Below are 24,063 nucleotides of genomic sequence, written 5' to 3' on the forward strand. Positions count from 1 at the left end.
GTCAGGCCCACCACAGGTGGACTGACCTATTGGGAAGGTGGGACTTCTCTTCACAGGACAATGCTAAGGAAAGACCACACGCGCAGGAGGAAGGTGCCAGTCACAAGCCAAACACTGCCGCGGCCTCACCACCTCTCCTGGCATTAGAGAGGACCCAGCCTCCTGGCATATCTACCGTTTTCCCAAAGGGCCAGTGGGCTCAAACTTGCTAGGTAGTAGCTTTATGGGAGCAATAGTGCCATGTTTGTTTGTTTGTTTATTTGTTTTATTTATTTGTAGAGCGCTCCGGACCCGTGGGTAGAAGGGCGCTTAAGAAGGCGGATACAGGCAAAACATATACATTACATTTACAAAGTACAATAATTTACAAAGCAAGGGTTTACATACAACAATTTACATATAATACAAGTATGGTTGCAGCTGTTATCTAATTAGAGGTGGGGTAAATGCTACTCTACTCTATGTACGTATAATGGCATGGTAGTGTCTGTGTTTTTGTGTGTGTGTGCAGACAAACTTAACTACTTATCTAATCATTGTCATTCATGCGCTAGACAAAAGTAATATTCCTTTGTGAGACTTGATGAAGTCCTCTCGTGGTAAGAGTTCTGCATTCAGGGCAGCTCATCTTTCTGAATGTTGGCCTGTACCATGTAGCCCATCTTGCAGATAGAGTACAACACTTTGTCTGCAGTGGCGGCCATTTTGGAAAGGCATTGACTCATTTTACACCAGGAATCTCAGTGAATTGTTATTTCAGCTTCAGGTACATACAAAGGACCCAGCAACCTGGTCATCTCTGAGAGCACATCCGAGTCCATGAGGATTCGCTGGACGGCGGCAAGCGGTCCACTGACGGGGTACAAAGTGCAGTACCTTCCTCTCACGGCTCTGGGGCAGCAGATCACCGCTGAGCTACAGGAGGTAAGTGCCAGAATTGGCGGGACGTTAATGCTGAGTGAATTCTTTGACGTGAGCAATGCGCTTAGTTCCTATACTTTATCCTTTAAGAGTATACAAACAATATAGAATATTGTTGCGCACCCCATACAGCCAGAGAATTTAACGGTGAATGTAACTATTTTTATGTGTATTTTATTAAATTTTATAAAGCGCCTTTCGACAAAAATGCTTTGTTTAGTGTGTATTATTCTTTGTAATACAAAGAAAGAATGTCACATTCTCTGGCGTGGTTATCCAATCCAGATGTCACTACTAGCTCATTAGAATTAGAATTATTATTATTATTATTATTATTATTATTATTATTATTAGAGTAGTTATTGAGCGTGGACCTAGCTGCGCGAAGCAATGGAGCGCTTTACAATTCTTGCATCAGTGTTCCAGCTGTCTTCAGCGCCCTCGTTCTCCACCCCGGACCTCAGGCATCACTAGTGACAGAATGACTTCACTAGTGACAAACCAAAAGAGCCTTTAATGAAGCACCCCTCCCCTGTGGTCCCTAAGTGCCCAAGCTCTTCACATACTTATTTATTTATATATTTATATATACACATTGTGTATAGGCGCTATATAAATAAACTATCATATCAAACTATCATATCATTTAGTTTTCCATTTGTATGAGTGTGCATGGCCCAAGGGGCCTCTAGGCGCTGGTTGCAGCCATGTTAGGTGCAGTTGTCTTAGATCATGTAGTTTTCAGTTAGTTAAAGAAATGGTTAGTTATATTTTGGACTAGCGCAAGCCCTACCACTTCACTGGCTGTGGTGCGGGCCCACTCCAGAGCTTCTTGCAAGTGCCTTATGCCGCGGGCCTTAAGTAGCGGTTTCAGCCCCCCGCTCCTTAGTGCAGAGTAGAAAGGGCAGGAAAACGGGTGGGCAGTTGTTTCAAGGGAGCGCAATCGCACAGATCGGACCGCATCCACCTCCCTACCGCCCGACCCAAAGGGAGAGAACCTATGTGAAAGTTGACAGAAAGGGCGCTCATTTTAGAAGGTATCCAGTGAGTTTAACGAATAAAAAACAGAGAAAGCCTTTAATAACGAAACAATAATAACGAAAAAATATAGAATTAAAAAAATATATGTGGTGGGATTAAGGGGTTAAAACAGATGGGGAGGAGGATGGTGTGGCTTTAAATACATAGGGAAACAGGAGACTTGAGGGGGAACCCCCCCAAACAAATTTCTTTTTCAAATCGATATTTTTTCTTTATAAAGGTTTCGTTGTAAAATCATTCTCTGTAATTTAATTCTCTAGTAATTTAATTCGGTAAAATCACATAGAAGCTTTTAGAATTCTATAGTTCATCCGGATACTAGCCCCATCCTAGTGAACATTTTATTTTTAGATATTGAGGGAGTCTCGGAGTTGTGAGCTCTGTGACTGCAATATGTCAATGCAACACTCATTTTAAAATGATTTCTCATCAGTCCAGAGATATTCGCATGTGGCTGTGGTGTCTTAAAATAAGCATTTCGAGCTGCTTACATCAGTGTGGGCTTTCATGGCACTGGCTAATGATATTTCGCTGCCTTGTGTAAAGTGATGCGCCTGGCATGTTCCTTCGCTCACCTTGGGTGCGGTGCCCATACTCGTCCAGCTCAAGAAGGGGGTTCCAAATATTGAAGAGCAATTAATCTGCTGACAGCAGGGAGATGCGATGAGGCGAGGAGGCCATCTTTTCATGCGGTATTACTCATATGGATGTGAGAAGCGGGGGCGACCTTGGGGCGCCTGGGCAGCAGTGGGCATGTGTCATGGGAGAAATCAGGAAATAAAGGAAGAAGGGATAAAAGAAACGAAGGGGAAGAAAGGGGGTGAGGTAAAAAAAGAGAAAATGAAAGAATAACAGGGATAAAGATAGAAAAGACAGGAATGTGAGAAGAAAGAAAGGAGCGAGATATGATATGATATGATATGATATGATATGATATGGCATTTGTAACGCGCCTATACACAGGTGTTTCAAGGCGCGAAAGATAGAAATAAGGCAAGAACTGGTCTGATATAAAATAAAAAGAAAGAAAAGTAGGAAGATTGAGAAAAAAGAAGAAAGATAAAGAAAAGACAGGCATGTAAGAAAAAATAAAGAAAGGGAGCGAGAAAGAAAGAAGGAAAGAAATGACGTGATATAATAGATAAAGAGATAAAAAAAGGAACGTAAGAAAAATTGAGATGGAAGAAAAGAGATTAAGAAACAAAATAAAGAAAAGAAACAAAGGGAGCAAGAGGAAGAAAGAAGCAAAGGAGGAAAGAAAGCAAGAAAGTAAGCAACCAAGAAAGAAAATGAACAATAGATTGAGGAGAATAAGAGCGGGAGAGTGAGAAAAATAAAAACTGAGGAGAGAAATAAATGGAGGAAGAGAAAGAACGACAGTTAAAATGATTCAGGAAGACATGAAAATATAGTGAGAATACAAAATATGGGCACAGAAAGAAAGACAGGAAGATGCAAAATGAATCAATCAGATCGAAAACAAGGACAAGGAACAAGTGGGGGCAAAAAATGAAACAAGGAGAGAGTAAGGTATATGGCCATGGCAGAAGCACAAAAAAGGCATTGAACCGAAAGAAATGGAAAAATAGGGAATTAACAGGAAATTGGCGAAGAGGGGTAAAAAGAGAAGGGAATGTCCAGATGGCTATAAGAGACGGAAAGAAAGACAAAAAAACCGCCAGTGACAGGTTCATATAGAGCAGGGGTCTGCAAACTGAGGCTCTCTAGATATTTTGACTTATGACTCCAATGATCCCTCACCATGGAATGGGGCTGATGGGAGCTGTAGTTCAAATCAGCTGGACACCTAAAGGTAGCAGATCCCTGAAATTGAGGGAATAGGCAGAAGGTGGAGAAAGGAGAAAGAGTGATAGGAAATGCGAGGAAGAAATGGATTGGGGTAAGAATTAGAACAAAGGAAATATGAAAGAAAGGGAGTAGGATAAACGCGTGTCACTGAGGCAGGGCAGGAGAGTGAGATACAGCGAAATAAAAGCAATACAGGATAGACGAAGGGACATTAAGACGAGGAGCGGAAGAGCTATCATCGATTAGGCAAATAGAAGAGGGGAGCAAAAGAAAGAGGGAAGGAGAGAAAAGGAATGACAGACTTGAAAGGCTGTGATATGTGCACACAGAGACAGGGTTAGAGTGATACAGAAGAGAAGAGCGGTAGAGAGAAACAATGACAAAAAGGCAGGAAGAGAAATGAGAGAAACAGTGCCAGGGAGAGAGGTGGTGAACAAGGGGTGGGGGTGAATACATGAAAAGAGGGAAGTGATGAAGAGAGCAGACATGGGAGAAGATGAAGCAATGAGAGGATGTCAGAGGCGGAGGGCAGCAGCAGTGGAAGAAGGAGCATTCATGGAGGCAGAGAGGGGAAGAGGTAGAGGATACAGAAGAGGAATGAGAGATGGACAGAAAGTGAAGGGAGAGAACAACAGACCAGGGGAGAAATGGATGAGAGGAGGGCAGCGGCAAAAGAAAGAATACAGCATAAACATGAGGACAGAGACTGAGTGACAAAGGAATAGGGTGGGAGAAGAGAGGAGGGAGGAAGAGAAGGAAAGAGGGGAGAGAAAGAAAAAGGGGAAGAAAAAGAAAGAAAGAAAGAAAGAAAGAAAGAAAGAAAGAAAGAAAGAAAGAAAGAAAGAAAGAAAGAAAGAAAGAAAGAAAGAAGGAAAGAAAGAAAGAAAGAAAGAAAAAGCATTCAGTCACTCATTTTCTCTAAAAGTCCGATCTATGCCATTCTGCTGGTGGAACCACGCAGCTGCACCGTATGCCAGCAGTGGCATATGCCAGGTGGAATGTGCCACTCTGTTTTTTTGTCTCCACACACCCTGGCTCCAAACGCCATAAGGTTTGTGTGCTGCTGGCACAGCTGCCTCCTGGCTCTTCCCCATAACCTACCCTTTTACCCCTGCTGCTCACCCCTCACTGCCCACCCTCACCAGTGCCCCACTCACCCTGCCTTGCAATCTCTCCGACCCTGGTGCAGGCAATCATGGGAGAACCCAGACAGTATGATTTGCTGCCTTCTCAGGAAAAAAAGCATGTCACCCTTCCCCCAACAAACCGAGTAATTAAAAACCACGTTCCACTTCTACGGTAATTTTAATTCTACACCAACTCGATTAAGAAGATCCGTACTCTATTTTCAATTCTACTCTAAATCAACTATACTTCTAATCTACACTATTCCAAACGAATTCCCTTCTTTTCATTTGCCTGGACAGAAAAAAACCCTATTGCCTCTATGGGGGATTCCCCCACTTAGTTGGGATCTAGTGCCGAGAAGAACCTTGTGATCTCGGAAGCATTAACCATCCTACGGTTCTAACCACACACATGACGTTCGACCACATACAAGCCTAAACTTGTTGAGTACGCTGCCTGGTCGAGTATGCTGGCTCAGTGAGTGTGGTGACTGGTCGAGTGTGCTACCTAGTCGAGTATGTTGGCTGAGCGAGTATGCTGGATGAGCGAGTTTGCTGCCTGGTCGAGAAAGCTGCCTGGTCGAGTATACTGCCTGGTCGAGTATGCTGCCTGGTCAAGTATGCTGACTGAGAGGGTATGCTGGCTGAGCGAATATGGAGCCTGGTCGGGTGTGCTGCCTGCCGAGTATGCTGACTGAGCGGGTATGCTGGCTGAGCGAATATGGAGCCTGGTCGGGTGTGCTGCCTGCCGAGTATGCTGACTGAGCGGGTATGCTGGCTGAGCCAATATGGAGCCTGGTCAGGTGTGCTGCCTGCCGAGTATGCTGACTGAGCGGGTATGGTGGCTGAGCCAATATGGAGCCTGGTCAGGTGTGCTGCCTAAGTCAAGTATGCTGTCTCGGTTAGTATGGTGCCTGGTCGAGTGTGCTAGCTAGTCGAGTATGTTGGCTGAGCGAGTATGCTTGCAGAGCCAGTATTCTGCCTGGTTGAGTATGCTGTCTGGCCGAGTATTCTGGCTGAGCGAGTATGCTTGCTGGTTGAGAGTGTTGCCTAGTTGTGTATGCTGGCTGAGGGAGTATGCTATCTGAACGAGTATGCAGCCTTGTTGAGTATGCTGTCTGGCCGGGTATGCTGACTGAACAAGTATGGTGCCTGGTCGAGTATGCTGCCTAGTTGAGTATGCTGGCTGAGAGAGTATGCTGGCTGGGAGAGTTATGTGCCTGGTTGAGAATGCTGTCTGGTCGAGTATGCTGTCTGAGTGAGTATGCGTCCTGGTTGAGAATGCTGTCTGGTCGAGTATGCTGTCTGAGGGAGTATGCTTCCTGGTTGAGAATGCTGTCTGGTCGAGTATGCTGTCTGAGGGAGTATGCTTCCTGGTTGAGAATGCTGTCTGGTCGAGTATGCTGGATGAGCGAGTATGCTTGCTGGTCGAGTATGCTGTCTGTGGGAGTATGCTTCTGGTTGAGCATGCAGGAGTCAGGTGGGATGCCCCGAACGTGCCATCATCACCTTTGTGTCATTTTTTTCATTGTGACCTGCCAAGGTCCTGTAATTAAGTGCCTAGGACGAGTACATCCTTTTTGTATAGACTTGCACAATAGCCTGGCAGATTAAACCTCCACATGCAGAAGGGATGTGACTTAGCAGTTCGGGCTGGACTGCCCCTTTTGGGGTGGAGTCAAGCCTGATTTGCATATGGTCTTTCCCCTTCTGTAATGGCTTGGCAGGTGAAGAATGGTGGTCTGGAGGGTTGCCCAGAGCAATGCCAGTGGTTAAGATTCACTCTAAACCTTCCAGCCATCACCTCTTTGTTTTTGCTTAAACCTCCACATTTGACAGTACTACCTCTTGCTTGCATGCAATGCTGAGTTTTTAATGTAAAGCTTTAAATAAAGCACATCCTTAGCTATAGGCAGTAAATAGCGTAACGCCGTTGCCTGCCTGCATGCAATGTTGAACAATGTCTACCCATACAAAATAGACCTACATTTCTTAAACTTCCTAGACTTGCTTTCAGCAGGTTTAGGTCTTAATGAATAGGTTGCTTGCTTCATACCCAACTCAGCTGTGCATTTGGGGTGACACTTGTGTAATTTTCTGTATATGCTGGTGAGGCACACAACGCTCACGCGCCCCTTTAGAGTCGAGCCAAAGGCTTCTCATCTGCACTACCCCAATGAAACGCTGACCACAGATCGACTTTTTCCAATGGTGTCTTTTTTTGGGGGTAAGCGGGAATTGCTTTGGCGCTCAAAGTTAATTGAAATCTACTGCTTTTGAAATCTTTCAACAGCTTAATGTCAGATCCGGAGAGACGACAACCCTACTGCGCGGGTTGAGGCCTGGCACGGAATACGCCATTACTGTGATCGCGCAGTACGCTAACAGCATCGGCGAGTCGGTGTCCGCCAATGGACGAACACGTAAGTTACAGGCTACCTGAGTGGTATGGGGGAGAGGGCATGCAGGACGTGCCTCGACAATGGAGGGCGGAAACGCTCATACACGCAATTGTGAGATTGCTGTCCGGGAAGATGGATCCGGGCCAGCATGCTCTCAGGCCATTCCGTGCAGCATGGATGCAATCCCTGGTACGGTGCTTAGAAGCTGGAGTCTGACATTAAATGTGATATAAAACACGAATAAAACAATTTCATAAGCTTGTCCAAAACAATATACACAATGATAATAAAATGATTAACAACGTAGATCGGCTTTACTTGGAATCTCTCCTTTTAAATGCTTTTGTAGGTTTCTTCCTGTGTGTTTTTTTAAATAAACCCTATTACCTTTGCTTTAACCCCTCAAGTACCTAGAAAATAGTTATAAACCCTGCCTGCTACTGTTGTCGCAGTTGCCTTCTTGGCCACCTTCCTTGTCTCAAGAGGATAGCTCAGGGGCAACGTGCTCGCCGGTGAAACAAGACGACACAGAGCAACACAGGTTCGATCCCCGGGCCTCCGTTTAGAAACCTCTGGGTAATAGGTGTGTTATAAATATCATGTTGCAGCTCTGAGTGCCTGCCACAATACACACCATTTGTCGACACTGCTGCAAAGCGAGGCAACGATCCGCTAATTCCTACACACAATACATTTCCCTTCACACTGGTTGGTTTGATCTCATTTTAGACTTGGTAAATGAAAAATGCCAAAGTTGTATGCATTACTGACTGGGCTGCTTCCACGTCTTTGTTTTCACTGTTCAAGTTCCTACACTGTTGGAGTTTTTATTGGTTGCCAATTTAGGGAGGAATTTCTTACTAGATGTCCTTAATAACAGAAATCCTTCTAAATTCCAATAAGCTGATCAAACTATCGCTATATCACGAGCTTTATAACAAGGCAATACCCCAGAACCTCGGCATAATCCCTTGCATGTCATCGGCCTTATGTTATGTTATAGTTCATTTATGTAGCGGAAGCCTAGATAGAAAGCAATGGAGCACTGCACGATAAAGGGAGTTGCACTTAGTAGGGGAGGTGGGGGAGGGGGAGTCTTGTCGGTCTAGGGACCTCATTTGTCAGTGAATTGTACCTTGAAGAGTAGGGTCTTCAGACAATAACTAAATAAGAGACGTGAGGCAATTTTAGGACATACAGATTAGACCCCAAACAAAACTATGGACATTCGAAGACTACAGAACCCTCTTGTCACTGTGTTTTCTCCTCCTAACCTGGACCCAACACTCGCTGTTCATATAACAAATAAAGAAATGAAAAACCATATCGTAAATGTAATACCTTACATTTTATTCAAATACATTGTTTACACAATAGTATAAAAACACATCAAATTTCATCCTAAATATCTAAATATCTAAAAAAAATACCATACAAAATATCACAAACAACCTTAAAAAACAATTGTACAAACAGATCAAATACCTAATGGCTATTTACAGCCAATAAAGTGCAAAACGTGTAAGCTAAGTCGGTTAGCGGATAAAGAACCACTATTAATGATGGTAACTTTCCCCTCTCATGTGTAGAGACAAGTGGGTGAATCCTTTGGCGCAAAAAAGGTTCTTCTTAAACTTAATACTTTATTACATACACTGTTTACTAATCCAGCGTTACTAAAAGCCCTAGGGGTCTTCAGACCTTTCAAGAATCACAGGTGGGAGGGAGCCAGCTTGGTGTTATGTTATGTCTGCAATGTATACAGGCCCTGCTGCCATTTTAGGTGCACTGCTGGATCTGAAAGAGGAGGGGGAGGTTAGAATAGTGTGGAGAGAAGGAAAACGCAACCTCCCTTCCTGCAACATAGACCTGCTACCTGTATGCTGTTCCAAAGCCCAATGCATGGGGTGGGAGGATTTAGGAGGGCACAATGTGGCAATACAACTGAGCTATACAGGGTTGCATCCAAAACCTTGCCTGTAGTTCTTATGTTAAACCTGAGCACAGCTGTACTTACAAAAAGACTTAATAGGCCCAGTCCAGCCGATTGCCAGAGGAGCAGCATTTTATTGCAGTTTTTGTCATTTACTGGATATCATTTTTAAAATATAAAGGCAATTGTGCTTTTTTTGGCTGATCCACACAACTGCAGATGAGCATGACCTGTTAGCTGTCAGTCCACAATTTTTGATGGCCAAACGTGTATTTATGTATGATATTTACAAAGGATTTACTGTTAGGGTGACTTTTGTTTTAAAAAACAAAAGCACAAAAAAAGGAAATGTTTACCAAACTCAGCGTGCTTTAGGTATTTAGTGATACAGTCATACAACTCTCACAGACATATATGATAGATATTAAGCTCTTTGGTCATTCTTATCTTCCCAAAATGCTCTTTGGTATGCAAAACAGCCAAAACCTCATTGGTTTTATTGGTGCCACTTTATCTTTGGAGGATAGCTTAACGGCAACATGCGCGCCTTGGAAGCAAAACGACATGAAGCAACACAGGTTCGATCCCTGGGTCCACGCTTAGAAACCTCTGGGTGTTTAAGCGCGTTATAAATACGCAACTAAGATTAACAAAAAAAGAATTATGCAACTAAAAAAAAAAAAAAATTCCTGTAACAGCGCCTCGATGCCTGCGGGCTGTGTGAGCGCTTTAAAAATGCTAAATACATTTTTAAAAAATTAATCTTTGGAGTTATTACTAATCAATAAACAAATACACTATGTTAAGCAATCACTTTTATATTCAAATACAGGGCACAGGTTTTCTCTTCAGAAAAGTAAAGGTTAAAAATGATCCATCAATTTTACAATATTAAATGCATGCCCATGCTTAAGTCAAGCACAGAGCTTCCACAGGTGGCACTAAAACAATGTTCAGAAGCTAGCACTTATTTCCATCCCCGGCCCCACATTTCAGAGCTCTGTGACCGCGAGTAAGGTGCAAGCTTGAAAAAGATCATAGAGAAGTTTAAATGGCGAAGAGTAATTCTGAAAGCGCAAGTGCATCTAGAAACCTGTGAAAGGATACCCAATGCGGTAGAAGGGTGAGAACAAAAACTGTGTGTCAGAGGTGCACACTGTTTCACAGCTGTACAGCTGTCCCGTAAAGATATCCATTCAGCCATCTTTACAGAAGCTGCTCACTGCTAAGCAGGCAAATGGCATCCCTGCTGGGTTTATCATGTGTCTTTGATGACATTCTGCTGCACGCTCACTACTACCAGGAGAACCAACTGCAAAGTATGTCACAGCATGCATGATGCTTATAAGTCATCTTTACATTAATTATATTTTAGATACAAGATAGCAATTTTACTGTGAAACAGTACTTCCAACGACAGCAGAACATCTATATCTATACCCACGAATCTCAAAATATTCCTATGTATTGCACAGTCCAAGTCTACAGAGTCAACAAACATTTTAAATGACCTGAAACACAAGCTGGCAAGACACATCACCTAAACCACACGCACAAAGGTATTATTGTGCTGGAACGTACGTTCCATTGCTCAATTTTAATTTTGGAGAGCTGGGTATTTTGAGCAATTGCACAAACAATAATGATGTAAAAGGTATGTACCACTCCATTTGTTATAAATGGTGCCTGCTTTGTGCAGCTATGAGTAATGCTGTTGCTTCCCACGCATGAATGCTCAGCGTCGCCATTATACATTACTCCACCGTGAGAATGCACAGCCAAAGAGTCCAAGAACCTTCTCCAACTGCCTTTACTCTTCTGGGGTGCTCATGCCCAGGCAGAGTTTACAAACTTCATGTGTGAATTTGCCATATATTAATGGGGTTCCCGCCCAAGGGATTGGAGGTGCATTGCTGCAGCAGGTAAGGTTGAGTTCGTTTTATTCCAAATTTTTATTAGCTGTGCCTGTACCACTTGCTTATATTTCACATGTAAACTTTACCATTTGACAAGACCGGTTATAGAAATGTAGTAATGTTGCATGGATATTACAGACCAGTCCAGGTGCTTTTCAAAGAGGGAGAGCAGGCAATTTGTGAGAGAAACCAGATATTAGCATTCCTCTAAAAGATTGTTTTCAGAGCTAAACGAAAGTAGACAATCAGCCTGTAACAATTACCTCTAGTGCACTCAACTGTAGAACACACACCCTTGGCAAATTCCTAGGCAGCAGAGGTCAGAAAACACTCTTTCAACTAACATAGCATAGAAGATGACAGGCTTGAATTAATAGAGAGGAAGCAATAACTTTCTAATCGCTGCAACCTTAATAACATCCTTGTAATGTTATGGAGACAAAATGGGGGACACAATGGAGGTAAAGGGACGCAGTTTGGACAATGCGGACAGAGTTGGTTGAAGGGGTACAATCTGGTGAAGGTGCAGAGCCCGGCAGAGGTGGAGTAAAGATAGGGGAGGGGGCACATGCACTTATTTGGGCCTAGGACATCGGAAAGCCTAAATGCCCCACTGTACCGGAGACGGGCAGAAGCGAGGACCTCCAAAGCGCTAAGGCGTGTTCATGAAGGGACCTACGTCACAGAAATGGCTCAAACCCAAGCATGCAGGTGATTATATCCCGATGAAGCCTTGCCAAAGTGCATACATCCCCATACATCCCACGTCATTCGGAAGATCTTATGCATTGCTGGATTTTCCTCAGCATCCTGGGACTTGTAGTCTGGGATTTATAATGGGGAAAAAGCCAAATGGCAACTGCCGGAATGCAAAGAAAAACCAAGGGCAGGATGAGGATCTGCCAGATGACATGTAGAAAGTTGTCTGGTACCCCAAAGTCAAAGCTCGTTTTCTAAACATTTTACAAGGCGGAGCAATTCACCTTTGCTTCGCTAGTAGGAGGGTCCTGCAAAAATTGGTTTGAGCCCCCCCGTCACATATAGTAACTTCCAGGTAAAGAAACCTCCTCAAAAGTTCTAAATCAAAACCATGAGGGTGGCAGTAACAGTTAAACAGGCAGCATTTCCTTATGCCACCTGTTTTACCACTACACCCGATTATGGGCTTCTAAACCCATTTGCAAGAAAAATCTCTGCTTGGAATGGCTGTCTAACATCCACATAAAATGATGGTAATGATAGCGGCGGTATCATCGATTATGGTAATACTGCCATTCCCCAATGAAGTCCACTAGGACTTCAGAATATTGAGTAACCACAACTCCGAAATCATTTGGACTATCCACTTTTACTGCAGGTGGTGACAATAACTCAGTTTGGTGGTATTAGCACGGTTAATACCGACAGACTCGTAGTGTGTGCCCAGGTCTCTTCATTTTGTTCCCACAATGTCAGACATAATGGTCAGGATAAACAGAACAGTTTTACAAATTGGCTCATGTGCAAACAGGCTGTAAATCATAGTCCTTTGAGTTCTTCATTGAGATAATTCAAGTGAAAAAAGGCCATCTCGATACTTTTAATTCCCTGCAGAAGAAGACAGCCATATTAACCAAAAATGAGTGATTTCAGAACGCCATCCATATTATCAAAGACACCATGGGCCTGATTTACAAAACACTTTTGAATTGGAAAACCCACTTGAAGAAGGCTGTGTCAATCAGGCCCCATGTACTTACAAAGAAAACCTGTGCAATTCAGCTGAGCACAGGAATCCTGCTAGCAATGCTGAGCTGTCAACTGTCTTTATGCTACGTTATGTTACTTGATATTTGTATAATGCTTCACTGCCAATTGTATGGCTTCAAAGCTCTTTTGGTGTGTGGCCTTTGGAAGACAGTAGTCTGGACATACGTGAAAATAAACAGAGTAATTACATTGCATACGACAATATAATTTAGAAGTACAGAGAAATGGGCAATTACCAGTAGGCATGAATAGTGTAGATACATTAAATTTGTTGTAGTGTGTAAAGTGTTTGTGATGACAGTCATTGCCTACTAGCCCTGTCTTTTTAAACAAGCATTGGCAAATCCAACGGTTTGGCTTTTTGTGTAGGTACTGGGTAGGCATTTGCCAGGCAGTGCCATACTAGTTCTACTGATTATAAGATTGTAACAGCTGTAAAATGATGTGGTTACTCGGGCATGTGATAGCAGTGCCAGGCTAATGCCTGTCTAATGCCTGTCTGATACCTAACACACGCCAAAGCTGCTGCCCTTAACAGTACTTGTTCTTAACTGGACTTCAGTGGAAGGGCATGCATACTGCTTATAAATCAAGTGGCTGAATGCACACTTCGTTATGACATGTCTATTACACAATTAGCGCATTTTTAGCTGCATTGAACTCTCGCAAGTCTGCCTTGAAATAACACTGGCAGGCACCATAAAGTTTGAAATTACCGTAAAATGATCGAAAACATGACCTACTGAAAAATGACAGAATTTCTTGATCACAATCTTTTTTTTTAATAATGTGGGGGAGACCTCTACAACGCTTCCCCCAGTTCTCCGGACCTTAACCTATCCCCTCAGCCCACCCCCATCTATTTTTAATAAAAATGAACAAAAATCCCTAACGAATTCGACCCACAAAAAATCAGTCATTTCGCATTAGGTATGTTTGTATTGGGCATTTCTGCAGATACCTGAAGTTTGATGCAACCCTTTGATAAAGGTAGCTCAAACAGATCCTAGGGGGAGCTGTATTGGGCCAGGAGGGACATAATGTGAGTGGGAATGGTCATTGGGATTAGTGTAGCCAGGGGCAGTGAATGAGTGGGTAAATACCAAAACAACACCCACAAGCTGTGTGCGTTCCTGCCAATATCCCATCTCCTTTCTAACTGTAATTAGAGCCAGTTAATCGCCAAAACTAAAGGCAGCACTTTGAATGCTTTTCATTGCAATTCTGATTTACTGTAATAAGTGTGGCGCTCTATGTAGGTCCCTGTATCCTGCTTGCTAAAAAATAAGACATTTTAGAGTTTAATATGCATATGAGTAACACACACCCAGCACATGCACCAGAACCACTAACCATGAGTCCCTAGGTTCAAACAAAAAAAAAAGCTGGGGCAGTAGCTTTCCAGTCATGGCTGCGCAACTCTGGAACTCCTTACCATCCCCCCTAAGAGTTACTCAATCCTTCTATAAATTTAGGGACAATACCAAGCGCTGGCTCACATCCAAAGACCTCGCGCACCAGTAGCACCTTCAATTCGGTCTATCTATTCACGCCTCAGTCTTACTTGTATAGATGTATTTTATTGCTGCACACTCTCTGTATAGATAACTTGTATTATGTATTATGTATTTTTCTCTGTCATGTACCATAGCTTGGAATTCCTATGGATCATAACTTGTGGGCTGCTTGCGCGCTATATACATTTAAATAAATAAATAAATAAATAAATAAGAAACTGCATATTCTTTTAGCGCCCAGATACCCCTGGGTGAGGAGTGCTTTACAAATAAACAAACAAACAAGACATTCTCCCCTTGTAGGATAGGTTAAAGGTCATCTTCTTTGAAATGGTTAAACCAATTTTCATAGTTTTTGCAGTGTGCCGATTTCAACACTGCTCCTGTGTGGTTTAACTGACATCTCGGGCAATGACAAGAAGAATATACGGTGCCAGACTTATTTCACCTGCCATATGTGGTTTCTGGGACTTGAAGTTCAATATTCTAAAATTATACGTAGGTCTAGAATCTCCAGGGCGCTGTTATTATAATTATAATTGTTCTTTTATAACGTGCTTAATACCAGCAAGTGCTTTCTAAGCACGGAATCAGGATTCAAACCTGTGTTACGTTGTCTTGCATCCACGGCAAACGTGTTGCCCCTGAGCTATCCTTCCTCCGGGATAACTGAAATTTGGCTAAATAAACAGAATAGGGTGATGGCGAGTATTATAACTTGTGACCTGTTAACAGTGCCTTACTGGCAACGTCGCGGAATTGCACATATCTCCCCTGTTCTGATCCTTGGATGTATATGAAAAATGACTTTGTATTTTGTAGCACACATGCTGTTGTTAACAACCTGCGCTCAGTCCTGCCTCTCATCTTCCAATTGCAGAGAGCGCAAACTTTCCCTAAACCCAATGCCATTCAGGCTAACTCCATCCCAAAGCCGGGAAACATTAATTACCAAGAATTTTACAAAGGAGTTCCCGTACTTATTCTACACATCATTTCTATTATTATGTAAACTCAACAAAATTCTCCCCCACCATGACACCACTTTTTGCCGGTAGCTTTGTGTTGTTAATTTTATTTTTGTATTTTTGTATTTGTAAAGCACACTGCAGCCCAAGGGCATCGAGGCGCTGGCTCGTGGGTTACAGTGAGCAGAAGCCTAGGCATAATGAACAGGAAGCAGGTACATGGAAAAATTGCAAAGTCATAACTCCTAGAATAGCCAAAAGGTTACAGTGCATGGGTACAGTGATAAAGAGAAGATGAGAGACAACAGAAATCTAGGAGGCCCCTTTATACAAATAACAGCATTTTCATGGCTTTCCTGAAGGCTGTGTGTGATCCAATGCTCCTTAGGTGCAGTGGTAGGGAGTTCCATTGAGTGGCAGCGATGAAAGGGAAGCTAGAACCTCCTGCACGAGTCCTCAGGGTTTTGGGAATGGTGACCTTGTTAGAGTAGGCCGTTTTTGTAGGTCTGTCCGGGATGGGTTTAGTAAATCTCTGGAAGAGGTACAATTGTTGAATATCTTTCCTCCGGAAATCGAGATGTTATCCAGAAGGTAATTATAGACACCTATGTTTAATTGCCATTCCTTTGTGTGTAGTTAGTTATTTAATTTTTTTTTGTGTATGATTAATTCCCTTTACATTTTTCCTCTTGTTCTACTTTTAATTTTCGGTTTTGTAATATAGTTTATTCATTTTGATACATAAATATATATATATATATATATATATATATATATATATATATATATATATATATATATATATATATATATATGTATATATTTTTTCCGTGTATCTTGTAATGCCATTTGAATGCTGTTAAACGGTCTGTGCAAAGCATTGCTGTCCTTTTTGGGTGGGTGGCCACTAAATATTAAAATACCGTCCATTCAAAGGTACAAGTGTTTCTAAAATCACAAATGTCGCGACTGACTAGAGTCCTCCCGTCCATGATGCTAATCCTTGCAGGCAAAGTCCTCGATTTTCCGAATAACAGAGTACTACTTTGTGTGTTCTTTTCTGCAGAGAGCCTGGCTGGAGTCTCGAACTTTCGCGTGGTGGAGGCGGGTCCCACCTCGTTGCGGCTGGCCTGGGCTGTGGGCGCAGAGACCCCGCTGACCTACAGGATCACCTACACGGCTAGAGGTAGGGGCTAAGAGCCAGAATTTCCAAACGGATTAACCCCCCAAGATATGGGGGGGTCTGCCACTTAGGGGTACGGGTTGGCCCCCACACTCGCTGGCTGGGTCTTTGCCTTGAAGTGGGCCTCTTCAGGGGGTTCTCAGGAGGTGGCACGAGCTGAAAGCAGCACTAAGAAGCAAGGAGTGGCGCTCTTCCACAGGGACTTGGTGGAGGGATGTTAAGCCAAGTCACAGACCTTGCCCCTAGCGACCATTGCTCTTACCCAGGCTATGATAAGTGACCAAAGCTGTCTGATTCTGGGAAAAGTATCTCCCTGTGCTTCGAATTTTGAAATGTGTATGTTTACATTTTTTTCCTTTTCTGAATACTGTCTGCCCCTGCTGTGGTGGTCAGTCATAATGTAGAATGCAATAATGTCGACAGTCAAAATGTCGAATTTTTTTTTTAGAAAACAATAATGTCGAAAACCAATAATGTCGAATTTATTCTAAATGTTTTCGAATTTTTTGAAAAAAATAAATATATATATATCATTAAAATGTGTTGAGTATGAGGGGTGAGAGGGTGGTGGGGGGGTGGGGGGTGAGTTGGGTGAGGGGGGTCGGGGGGCCCCCCCAGTAAATGATACTCTTCTTGTTTATTTATTTATTGATAGTGCTAATTGACATTTTTTTCGACATTTTTTTTTCTAAAAAATTGACTCTTTTCATTATATGTATAGGTTTTCGACATTATTGTTTTCTACATTTTTTTTTCTACATTTTTGTAAGTCACATTTTTTTTTTCTACATTATGTCTATAAACCCCCTGCTGTGATGTAATTGCAAAGGATTTTGAAATTCATCAATTGCCATCATGACATGACAGCAGGGGCCTGTGGCATTTTCTCTGCCGGGTATTTCACTTTTCATTTTTGGGGTTGTGGTGCGGGAAGGTGTTGGGGAATGTGGTCTTTTTTATGTTTTTTACAGTTGACTCATCCCTCTTCACCTGCTGCAAAGCCGGTCTATGGAGATGGCACAGAGGTTATTGCAGGGGCGAGGAGGCATACACAACACAAAAAGCTTGCTGCGATGGTGTGTATTCCAAGTGAGTCTTCTGGGTGACATGGTACACAAACCTTGCCCTGGACACTCAGTGAATGATATAGCCCCCTATATGAAAGGTATGCATCTATAATTCTATAGTTAGTGTTGTCTAGTATGGTTCTATGTTGTTTCATCCCCAGTTGTTTTAATATTTTTTTTGTGGAAACTTTTTAACCAAAATAACGAATTCAAATGTTTAGATTTGCGGGGATCCCCAAGTGCCCTTCCCCTATTATATATTTACGATTCCCCTCCCCCTACCCGTTATATCCCCTTACCTACCCCCAAGCCCCTATATTTTTTATGAGGTTTATTTTCGTTCTAAAACCTTCGGCAAAAAACTCATAGAAAAATATACTGGCATTGAAACAACTGTATACCATCTAGTACTGTCTCAATTAAATATTCACCTGCTCGCATCCACAACACCCTGGCCCTCGAGCCACACACACAGCTCCACCTCTTGTAGAGTTGCTGGATCAGCAATAATGTTCGCTGCAAAGTACTCTGCAGCTCCTCAGAACTAGTTCTGCGCTATATCAAAGACCCATCAAGGGGTTAAAATCAACATTTCACCTATCTAAAGCTCATTTTGTATTTGTATTTTTGTATTTTATTTATATTTTTTTAGTGCCTTAAGCCAAAGCGCTGTACATAGGATACAAACGGTTACAAAATAAATGTATAAATATTAAAATCCAGAGAACAATCACTCAAATGTTTTGAAGCAGATGGGAATTCAGAGAACCATGAAATAAAGATAGGTTGGAATAGAGTGAAGAGAAAGCGGAAGAGTGTTCCAATTGAGAGTAGCAAGAAGCTCAAAGGAATGAAAACGGGTCTGAGCACACTGGGGCCAAGAGTAAAAAGTAAGAAGAAGAACGAAGCGAGCGGGCAGGGATATAGAAAGATATTAGTGCAGCAAGGTAGCTGGAAGAAAGACCATGAAGAGATTTAAATACAAGACAAAAAAAGTAAAAATTAATTTGAGAGTGAAAAGATAACCAACCAAGTGTTTTAAGAGATGGAGTAATAGAGTCCCGCGATGAGAGAAGACACAAAAGACAAATGGAAGAGTTGAACATTAATTTAAGTGAGACAAGATGAGAGTTAGGGAGGCCAAAGAGGACAGAGGAGCAATAGAAAAGTCAAGAAATAATCAAAGAAGAGATTAGAAGTTTGGATGCCTGAAAATTAAGAAATGGACGAGACATACGAATATTATAGAGGTGAAAGCGTGAATATTATAGAGGTGACAGCGACAAAAACAGGCAGTTAGTGAGATGTGGTGAGAAAAGGAGAGATTTGTATGAAAATGGAGACCCAGATTATGAGCTGTAGGTGAAATTGCAAGCTTAGAAGGTTGAAAGGATATAAATGAGGGATAAAGATGAGGAGAAAGTTTGTTGCCAGGGAAAAACAGTACCTCAGTCTTTGCAGCATTAAGGGTGAGATAATGGGAGGACATCTAAGATTTGATTGCAACGAGGCAAGCAGAAAGATTAAGGTGGATTTCAGGAGAGAAAGAGGAGAAGTAAAGAAATAGTTGGGTGTTGTCCGCATAGAAATGGTGGGACAGCCCAAAGCAGGAAATGACAGCTGCAAGCAGAAAGGTTAAAGTGGATTTCAGGAGAGAAAGAGGAGAAAATGACAGCCGCAAGATGTGATGTGTAGAGCGAGAATTGAAAAGGGCCCAGAACTGATCCTTGAGGCACACAGTGGGCAAGCGAGAATGATTCAGAAGACTTGCCGGGCCAAGAGACCAAAAATGTTCTGTTAGAGAGATAAGAATGAAACCAGGACAGAACAGGACCTGAGAGGCCAAAAGAAGAAAGTGAGGCTAGGAGTAAGGAGTAATCAACCGTGTCGAATGCCGCCGATAGATCTAGACGAATAAAGAAAGAGTGATTAGAATAGCGCTCCGAAAGGAGAGGGCTCAACACCGAAAGGAGGGAAGCTTCTGCGGAATGAAAAGGATAGAACCCAGACTGAATTTCTGGGGAGAACAGAAGAATCATAAACAAAGGTGTTGATCTGAGAATAGACGTGCCGTTCTAGAAGTTTAGAGGGATGGGGCAACAGAGAAATAGGACGAAAAAGTGAAACAAGCAAAGGATCAGCAGTGGGTTTCTTCAGATTTGGAATAATAGAAGCATGCTTAAATGATTTGGCAAAAGCAGAGGGAGAGAGACAGATATTGAAGAAAGAGACAAGATAGGGTGCAAGAAAAGGGTACACCTTAGAGATTAGCATAGAGGGAATACGATCAGTAGGATGAGCTTTAGCAAGTAGGAGAAAAACCTCAGAATTGAAGACAGGGGTACAGTGAGTGATAGTGGCTCAACGTGGACCACATAATTTAAGATTCGAATTTTCAAAAATGCTGAGTAGATGTGCCGGAATCCCATTGAGACCTCTGCAAAAGAGTGTGTGTATGTGTGTGTGTTGTGCCTGGGTCACTCAATATTTCATCATTCCGAGATAGACGTAATGGGCACCATTGAGTTGAATGATATGAACACCTGTTACTTGATCACTAGAGACGGGTTTGCTGGTGGTGTGCACTTTGTCAACAGTTCACGCTATAAAAACACTTACTGTTATGCCTGAAAACAGACACCCACGTGCATATGATGTCGGTGCTAGAATATGGGTCTCGGGCATTCAACACAATGAAGCTGCGATTTTCAGGCAGCACAACAATCACCATTTACTTAGAAGAGCTTTCATGCCTCCCTGTCTGCTTCCATGACATCTACTCTTTTATTATTTAAAGTGCTGACCTAGTGGGAGAACAGCAGAGCGCTGTACAGAGTGTTGTTGGCCACTGTTTGGACTGACAGGTACAGTAGCGTAGTAATTGTAATTCGTTATTTATAAAGCGCTTAATGCAAAGAGGTTCTGAAGCGCGGACCCGGGGATTGAACCTGTGCTGCTCAGCATCATCTTGCTTCTAAGGTGAGCACTCTGCCCCTGAGCTATCCTCCCAGGTCGAGTACTGTGAGTTGAGGTCAGTGTGTCGGTATGGGTGTCCATCGGAAATAGTCCTTGGTCAGGTGTTGTTGAAAGAACCAGTTTTTGAGAGATTCGCGAAACTGGAGAATTTTGGGGACCTTCCAAGCAAAAATCAGAATTTTCCTAAATGGGACTATTTTTCTAATTTGAGTCTAGCATATGTAGGCTCCCCATTGGCTATTTGGGGAACAGTCGAAGCAACGCTGGCGCCCTGGCCTGTATCGTCTCCCACCACCCGCGGACCGTCAACCATCACTGGAACACTTTGGGCATCTACGGGAGGAGTGGAAGGAAAAAATGTTGCCTCTAAATTGATTTCAATGAAATGAGTAAAAAAAAAACTATAAAAAACGCAAGTTGCCATAAAATTGTGAGATAAGCGATCCTTTCAGGCAGGAAACTTTCAATGCATGAAACGCCTAACGACCAAAAAAGGTGGAGTACAAATTGTGGAAAAAAGTTCTGTACTCGGTGGTGGACTGGGAACCAAAAGAGGCCCAGGAAATAATATTCAAGTGGCCCCAAATTGCACATATTCAGCAAGCCCAACCCTTTCCCTATGAGGACATTTTAAATGCCACACAAAAAAGGCGTAGAGGCCTACCGGGAAATCTCCAGAGCGCCCTGTAGGCCAGTCCACGCCTGGCTGTACCTAGGATGTTGGGTGTGTACCACACAGTAAAATAAATAGGCAGCATGGGTGCGATAAGTACCATGTATGTCCCTGAAGGCAGGACCTTTGCTATGTCAGTGCTTTCCTAAAGTGGGATGCTGCCTGGTGACACCGCCAGCCAAGTATCACAGAGGCCAATCCATGCAGCCAACAGACAGGCCAGTGATTCGGGAAACACTTAAGCCCTTCTAGGACAAAATGCAAAGCCGATAGACCAGGCTTCTTGAAACACGACTGCAGACCCGTATGTCCAGAAACAGCCTTATGCTGCCCAGGGAAGCCGATAGACCAGGCTTCTTGAAACACGACTGCAGACCCGTATGTCCAGAAACAGCCTTATGCTGCCCAGGGAAACCCTTGCACATCCATATATTGTCGTCTTAGGCTAAATGCGGCATAAACAACTCAGATGCAGGCCTTTTATGCCAGGTAAAGCATATATTCCCATCTACAGCCAGCATATGCCCATGTCAAGTACCACATTAAGGAAAATGGCTCATTGATGTCTCATATAGTGCTGTTAAATTGCCATTAGGTAACGGAACTGAGCACCCGGTCAAATCTGCAGAGACGTATATTCTCATTGTGAAAATGGGTCTGTGTGTATATTTTATAATAATGATGTATTTCTTATATAGCGCTACACACCCATAGGTTTCAGACTGCTCAAATAACAGAAGACATTATACCACATAGTGGTACTCATTTTATCGACCTCGGACGGATGAAAGGCTGAGTTGATCCTGCCGGGATTCGAACTGCCACAGCAGGACTGCACACAGCTTTAGGAAGCAGTTTGCAGAGCCCAGAATCACAAGAGGCAGGGTGCCCTGGAGAGGAGGAAAGAGAAGGCGGAGGTATGGTGGGGGTGGGGTGCAGGTGGTAGTTCGGCACATATTATAACTGAAAAAGAGCATTGTGTCAGTGGAGAGGCAGCACGGGTATGTTTTCACTTCCTTGGTAGACAGGGGAGGGGAGTGTTCCACAGGACTGGAGCCTGCGCTGCAAATCTGTGACGTCGCAGATGTTCTTTGACCTTGGAACAGCTGAGAGAATACCTCTGGGGTGTCCAGAGTACTTGAGGGCCTACATCTCTTCACCCAAGCATGACTGTAGGAGGGCTCCCAAAATATAGGCCAGTTCACATACTGCAGGTGCCCCATAGCACTACAGTTCCCAGAATTAACACTTCTACTCTCATTATAGATGATGCGATTGCATGTCCATAGGACATTCTGCATAACTCGGTGCAGTGGTCCTAGTGGACTACAAATTCCACAATGCATTAGCCTTGGGAAAGACGATCCATAAGACTACATTTCCCATAATATATTCTTTCTTAACTAAGTGCAGGAGACCCAACAGGACTACATATACTAAAAGGCACACATACACACTCAGAAGAGTGCATCTTATAAGACTACTTGTCCAATAACACACTGTCTCAAAGAAGAACGGTGGACCACTTCCATGTCCTCAGTTCCTTAATCCTCTCTGCCCTACTCCTGCGCCCACACTCTTTGACTCAGGACTTGGGGTGAGTGGGTGGGTTAAGTAGCAGGTTAGGGATAGTTACAATGGTGCTGAATGACTGGGCAAGACAGGAGGCAGCGCACAACAGCTGACGGCCCCTTCCTGCCTTCTTAAACCCGACATATAGATACCTTAAAGGAATGGCATACACAAAACTACCTGAACCACCTAGCATCACGTGACTGCCTTTGTGCTCTCTAGGGTCCTATTTGATGTGTTTATTTGCTCAGAGGCATTACCTCTGGCTGGAAAGTAAATTATTCTAGACTTTATGAAAACAGAGCTCTGAAGTTGTCCCATGTCAGTCTTGAGTAGCCATCTAGTCCTGTTTTCTCATTTGCATTCTGGGACTTGTAGTTGTGCGCATATAATTTTAAATACAGATCTACATGTCACAGAATCTACAGCGAAACAGGCTGACATGGGGGACATGGGTGCTCTGGACGCCATGTGTTAGTGTGATTGGGCTGTTCGCTGTGTACCCCTTAGAACCAGGCCCTATCCCCAACGCTCCCCGCTATCCCTCATTGTGCCATCCAGCAAAAGCCCCATATCTCTTCGTTTCTAATTACTTAGAAGCAGGCCGACAGGAAAACCTGGAAACTGGGAGTATTTTACTATCTATTTCTTAATATTGGGAATAGAACTGTGCTTTGGCTAGTAGAAAAGTATTTCCCATTCAAAATGATGGTATTTTTAGGGGAGTATATTTCAGCTGAGAAACGGATTTCGTTCTGAAGCCATACTTGTTTGCACCTAGTAATTCCTGCAAATAACAGATACATGTTTACTGTGAAGCTCCACTTTGGAAGGGCCAGTAACAGCATTAGAGCTCCTTCCTGCGGCCCTTCTCAGCTAGTACCACAGATCCAAGCTGGGTGACTCGAGGCGGGGGGCCGCCTCCTGGCCACTACAATACCGGCGGTAGCCGTGCCGTATCATTTTTTTTCCGATGCCCAGGAATGGGCAATTACCAGGTCATTACTGCCCCGCCGGACCCGGTAATTGCCCATTCCTGGGTGCCGGAAAAAAATGCTCCCCACTCCCATTAGCCGTCTGGGCATTCAGAATGGTGCCGGTGCATCCGGCATGCTCTGCTCACGGGTGCCGGCCTGCCCGGCAAGCCAGTCCTGGCGTGCGAGAAGGCACCCGCGAGCAGAACTTGTAGTCTGCCGGTACAGTAACAAC

The 24,063-nt window shown here is 43.3% G+C and overlaps 1 protein-coding gene across 1 annotated transcript in view; it reads left to right on the top strand.

The window, feature by feature from the left end:
* COL7A1 (collagen type VII alpha 1 chain) overlaps positions 1–24,063 on the top strand; it is a 782,081-nt gene that overhangs the window by 159,004 nt on the left and 599,014 nt on the right. Inside the window, exons 7-9 of the mRNA XM_069646196.1 lie at positions 761–924; positions 7,192–7,321; positions 16,450–16,569. Coding sequence (XP_069502297.1) covers positions 761–924; positions 7,192–7,321; positions 16,450–16,569 — 414 coding nt within the window. The remainder of the gene's footprint in view (positions 1–760; positions 925–7,191; positions 7,322–16,449; positions 16,570–24,063) is intronic.

The sequence above is a fragment of the Ambystoma mexicanum genome, chromosome 2p (genome assembly GCF_040938575.1).
Source record: "Ambystoma mexicanum isolate Mex_15411 chromosome 2p, UKY_AmexF1_1, whole genome shotgun sequence".
NCBI lineage: Eukaryota > Metazoa > Chordata > Amphibia > Caudata > Ambystomatidae > Ambystoma > Ambystoma mexicanum.